The 5,714-nt window shown below is 48.2% G+C and overlaps 1 protein-coding gene across 7 annotated transcripts in view; it reads right to left on the bottom strand.

The window, feature by feature from the left end:
• Window positions 1-2,929, bottom strand: part of ABCC10 (ATP binding cassette subfamily C member 10) — a 21,089-nt gene extending 18,160 nt beyond the window's left edge. For 2 of the 7 annotated variants that reach the window (XR_001830608.2, XM_037745323.1), the window contains exon 1: window positions 2,382-2,681. Coding sequence is in view for 6 of the 7 variants with exons in the window: in XM_037745323.1 (XP_037601251.1) it covers window positions 2,382-2,542 (161 nt within the window). In the remaining variant the exon portion in view is untranslated. Of the gene's footprint in view, window positions 1-2,381; window positions 2,715-2,769 lie in introns of those variants that run through there. The other 5 variants (XM_017547365.2, XM_017547363.2, XM_017547361.2 and 2 more) reach the window with 4 other exon arrangements.
• Window positions 2,930-5,714: the final 2,785 nt, after the last annotated feature.

Genomic DNA, 5,714 nt, shown 5'->3' with positions numbered 1-5,714 from the left:
AGCTGCTTGCAAGTTTTAGCCACTGTACACAAATACATCATCCTACTGCAGAGGTCTGTGCTAAAGTGTGTGTGTGTTTTCTTTTCTTTTCTTTTCTTTTTAAGATGGAGTCTCACTCTGTCACCCAGGCTGGAGTGCAGTGTTGCAATCTTGTCTCACTGCAACCTCTGCCTCCTGAGTTCAAGCAATTCTTGTGCCTCAGCCTCCCAAGTAACTGGGACTATAGGTGCACACCACCATGCCCCACTAATTTTTTTTTTTTGAAGATGAGGTTTCACCATGATGGTCAGGCTGGTCTTGAATTCCTGACCTCAGGTGATCCACCCACCTCGGTCTCCCAAAGTGCTAGGATTACAGGCATGAGCCACTGCGCCCGGCCTTAATTTTTTTTTTTTTTAAACAAAGTCTCATTCTGTCACCCTGGCTGGAGTGCAGTGGCACAATCGGGGCTCACTGCAACTTCCGCCTCCTGAGTTCAAGTGATTCTCCTGCCTCAGCCTCCTGAGTAGCTGGGATTGCAGGTGTGTGCCACCATGCCTGGCTAATTTTTAGTAGAGACAGGGTTTCATTATGTTGGCCAGGCTGGTTTCAAACTCGACCTCCACTGATCTGCCTGCTTCAGCCTCCCACAGTGCTGAGATTACAGGCTTCAGCCACTGCAACCGGCCTATTAAAAATTTTTAAAAATTAGCCAGGCATGGTGCCATGTGCTTCTGGCCCTAGCAACTCAGAAGGCTGAGGTGGGAGGCTGCTTGAGCCCAGGAGGTCGAGGCAGCAGTGAACTGTGATTGGACCACTGTACTTCAGCCTGGGCAACAGAGGGAGACCCTGTCTCAAAAAAAGAAAGAAGGAAAAGAAAAAAAAAAAAAAGAATCATATATCCTAAGATGTGGGGACCCAACAAAGAACACTGGGCCCTTGGAAGCATAAATTGACCCCAAGTTGGCCATCAACCAGTCTCATCACCCCTTGGGCACGTCTCTTTTCCTCTTTGCATCTCACTTTCCTCATCAGCACAGTGAGCAGTGAGTCTTGAAGTAAAGCCTTCTGAGGTCCTTTCCTATCTTAGATTCTGGATCTCTCTAACCCTTCTTAGCAACACACACAAGTCTGATAAGTGAAGTGAGGTACAATTTCTTTTTCTTTTTTTTTTTTTTGAGACGGAGTTTCGCTCTTGTTACCCAGGCTGGAGAGCAATGGCGCGATCTCGACTCACCGCAACCTCCGCCTCCCGGGTTCAGGCAATTCTCCTGCCTCAGCCTCCTGAGTAGCCGGGATTACAGGCACGCACCACCATGCCCAGCTAATTTTTTGTATTTTTAGTAGAGACGGGGTTTCACCGTGTTGACCAGGATGGTCTCGATCTCTTGACCTCGTGATCCACCCGCCTCGGCCTCCCAAAGTGCTGGGATTACAGGCGTGAGCCACGGCGCCCGGCATGAGGTACAATTTCTACTGATTACACGATGGTCTTTCTTGCTTTCTCAGGGGCTGATGAATGCCTTCCTTGGATAGATGACTCTGTGGATCTGCTTGGTCTGGGAGAAATCCTGATTTGTTTCTTACATAAAGACAAAAGTCTAGATGGGTTTAATCACCTAGCAAAGACATTCACAGCCTTCTCAGAGGAGTAGCTATTAAAAATTGGCACAGCTTTTTTGGAAACTCAGTCTAATGAGAAAGTAAGAAAGATCTCTCTGATAGGGACACTTTCCCCCATCAGACTAGGAACTCCCAAAGACAGTGATCAAGACCGCACTCCTGTCTTCTCAGCAGCCAGAATGAGACTAACTTTAGTCATCTCTAGCCATACAAGAACTAAATACAAAATCAAGGTGAGTTTAGCACCCACACCTTATAGCGCTAACTGGGGAAGGCTTAATGTTTGACTTTGCTCTTTTTGTCTACCTACTGCTTCCTCTTCAGTGGAGCCTACCTATGCTTTTCTTAATCTGGAAACACTAAGGTTTCATGGACTGAAGCTGTGAGAAACTGACCCTACAACTTGAACACGTCATCCCTTTTGGCTGAAAGCATTGTTCACCCAACTTAGCCTCCAATTCATGACAGCTGAGTCCCGGTAGCTGAAAATGGACAATTCTGATGATTTCTGACACTCATTGGACCTTTAAAAACATGCCAGGTACTGCACTATATGCTTAAATTCATTATTTCATTTAAACCTCCCAACAACGAGACTCAGAGAAGGCAGGTTGGTCCCAAGAAGTCACATTGCTGCTAAGTAGTAATGCTCAGATTTTATTCTGCTTCTGCCTTACTCCAGAGACCTCGCTATTCCGGTGACACTGACGGAAGATGTAGGTTGCGGATGAGGTGTGCAGGCACACCCGGACAGATACCTTGCGCCCGTCTCTACCCACCTCGGGGTGCCCCAGTAGCAGGCACTGAGCACGGCGAGGAGCGCGTGGGGCAGGACGCTGAGCACCAGCTGAGTGAAGCAGTGGCCTGTGGTGTCCCCCTCCCACAGCGGGAGCGGCCACGCTGCGCTGCTACCGCACAGCTGGACCAGAAGTCGTTCCATGGACGCCTCCTCACCTGAAGAGAAAGATGAGGGTGAAGGGGATGCAGGATATCAGACGGCTTTGCCTGAACTTCCCAGCCGAGTCCCTCCTGCCTCCAGCCCCGCCCTGGAACCAGGGCCTCCCGTCGCTTCCGCCCCGAAGCCAGACCCCGCCCATTCTCGCTGTTCCTTCAGGGGTAGAAAGGGAGGAGGTTTCCCCGGCGGATTTCTTGACGGTGGTTACCCACCTTGCTATCAGTCTTTCCCCTCCCGTTTCTCCGCCCCCGGGCATCCGGAACCTCAAACCTGAGGAAGCTGCAGTGCACCGGATTCCGATATCCTGAGTACTGGTGCAGGCAAAAAAAAGTACCGCCCGGCCGGGGTACTGGACCTTCGCCGGCTGGCGCCCCCTAGAGGCTGGCAGACCTAGCCGGCGCTATTCCCCACGCCCATTTGCAGGTAGCTGCACGCATGCGCACTGCTCAGTGCTTTGGCTCTCCTTTGTACGCAGGCGCGCTGGTGCAGTTGCGCAGTAGCGTTTCGGCACGCTTTTGTGTCCTGACTTGTGTAAGGATCGATCCTTCCTTAGTGCAATGTCATTTATAACCTCTCACGTGGAGTATCGCTCCCAACTGTGTGAGCCTACTAGTTGGCACAAGCATTGTAATCTCCAGTTTTTAAAGAGGTGGGGAGCCGCGCATGGTAGCCCGAGCCGGTAGTCCCTGCGCGCCGGTACACCCCAGGAGGATGGCCTGAGTCCAGGAGTTCAAGAAAAGTCCAAGTAGCACAGCGAGACCCCAATCTCAAGTGGATGGATGGATGGATGGATGGATGGATAGATGGATGGGAAGTCAAACATACCTGCCCCACGGACAAATAATGCCACTTTGGGACACTTACAAACCGTTTTCCTTCATTATTCTAGGGCTGTATGACCTTGGCAAGTTACCTAACCTCTCTGAGCTTCAACTTCTTGATCTGTTCAACAGGGGCAATACCAATACCAAAGTACTGTTGAAAGTGTTGAATAATTAATTTAGAGTGCGTAGGGCAAGTGCTCTGCTTAGGGTAGTCCTCCAACGAATTTTTTGTTTGTTTGTTTTTGAGACGGAGTCTGGCTCTGTCGACCCGGCTGGAGGTGAGAGATGAAATGGGCGATCTCAGCTCACTGCAACCTACACCTCCCAGATTCAAGCGATTCTCCTCCCTGCGCCTCCTGAGTAGCTGGGATTACAGGCACGTGCCACCACACCCGGCTAATTTTTGTATTTTTGGTAGAGACAGGGGTTTCACCATGTTAGCCAGGCTGGTGTCGAACTCCTGACCTTGGATGATTCACCCGCCTCAGCCTCCCAAAGTGCTGGGATTATAGGCATGAGCCACCGCGCCCGACCCTTTCTCTTCTTGGTGATTAAAAGCCATGGCTGTCTGGGTGACTGGGTAAGCAGCTGCTTGCAAGTTTTAGCCACTGTACACAAATACATCATCCTACTGCAGAGGTCTGTGCTAAAGTGTGTGTGTGTTTTCTTTTCTTTTCTTTTTTTTTTTTTTTGTTGTTGTTGTTTTGGTTTGGTTTGGTTTGGTTTGGTTTTGGTTTTGGTTGGAGACAGAGTCTCTCTCTGTGCACCCAGGCTGGAGTGTAGTGGCATGATCACAGCCCACTGCAGCCTCCACGTCCTGGGCTTAAGTGATCCTCCTGCCTCCACCTCCCAGCTGGGACAACTAAAGTGTATTTCACTGCATTTATACAGTTGGATGAGGTAAAGTTAAATATGAGAGATCTAAGAGTGAGAGGACAAAAGGACTCTTTAGAGAGGCCACTTCTGAAAGGAGGGTTAGAGGGACAGATAATGCTTCTGTTAAGGATTCCTTGTCCTCCCTTTCACTCCAAGCTGGTGCTCAGGTAGGGAAGACCTTAGTCCTACCAAATAGGTGGCAGAAGACATGGTCCCCTCATTTTATTTTTTTTCTTTTAAAGGGAAAGAGGGAGTGGGAGACCAAAAGCCTATAGCTCACCCAAATACTAACCAAGGCACAACCTTGCTTAGCTTCCAAGATCAGACAAGATTGGGTGTTTTCAGGGTGGTATGGCCATAGACCTCTCATGTTCATAGCATTCCAGAGTCCTTATTTTTGTTAAGTTTGGCAAAGGAGTCATACCATCAGTAGGATCCTTTCTGATGGTTACAAATAACCAATAATTTATATTTGCCCACACATAAAGGAGGAAAGATAATTTAAAACAAATAACTCCTTCATCCAACATCATATGACATTGCATCTACATGTTTTCCAGGTTGAAAAATAAATATAAATAAATAAAATAAAAATAAAACAATATTGTATAGCCCCCTAGTTTCACCCAGTTTCCTGGAGACATTTATGCCATAGATTCTGAAAAATAAGCCAAAGGTACAAATTTGTCTCCTTCCTTCCATTTTGGGGAATTGTTGGTAAGTGAAGTAACAGCTAGGTGGGAAGAAGAGGAAATCATTGGTCACAAGATAATTCACAATCCATAAAGTGGAAGGATGATCAAATTCCCCAAAACTTGGGTGGCCAAAGAAAGATTCTATTAATACAACTTTGAAAACCGACTTCGAACTCATTACACCCAGCTTTGATGTGAACTGAGCATGGATGCCCAGATGCTTGGAGTGGAGGTGGGCAGGTTCAGCGGAGTGCCTAGGAGGGGGTGGGAGGTAAGGGAAGGCGGTAGAGGTACCTCTGAAGGATGACGAGCAGCCCTCACGATGGCTTTCCAAGGCAGTAGGTCCTGTCTTCCAGCTCCCCTCTTGGCTTACTTTCTCCTTTCTGCCTGCACTTTGCTCCATAGTTATCAGCAAGTTGATTATCTGGAAGGCAAGGGGACAAGGGTAGACAGGGCTGGGGCAGGGCAAGTCCACTGCCACTCTGCCAGGTCACCATTTTTTGAACATCGTTATTAAGATCTAATTCACAAACCACAAAATTTACCCCTTTAAAGTGTACAATTCAATGATTTTTACTACATTCAGAGTTATGCAACCATCATCATAATTTTTTTTTTTTGAGACAGTCTTACTGTTGCCCAGGCTGGAGTGTAGTGGTGTGATCTCGGCTCACTGCAACCTCTACCTCTCAGGTTCAAGTGATTTTCCTGACTCAGCCTCCTGAGTAGCTGGGAATACAGGTGCATGCTACCATGCCCAGC

Source organism: Cebus imitator, unplaced genomic scaffold (genome assembly GCF_001604975.1).
Source record: "Cebus imitator isolate Cc_AM_T3 unplaced genomic scaffold, Cebus_imitator-1.0 Scaffold197, whole genome shotgun sequence".
NCBI classification, from domain to species: Eukaryota; Metazoa; Chordata; class Mammalia; order Primates; family Cebidae; genus Cebus; species Cebus imitator.
This window is presented reverse-complemented; position numbering and strand designations above follow the sequence as displayed.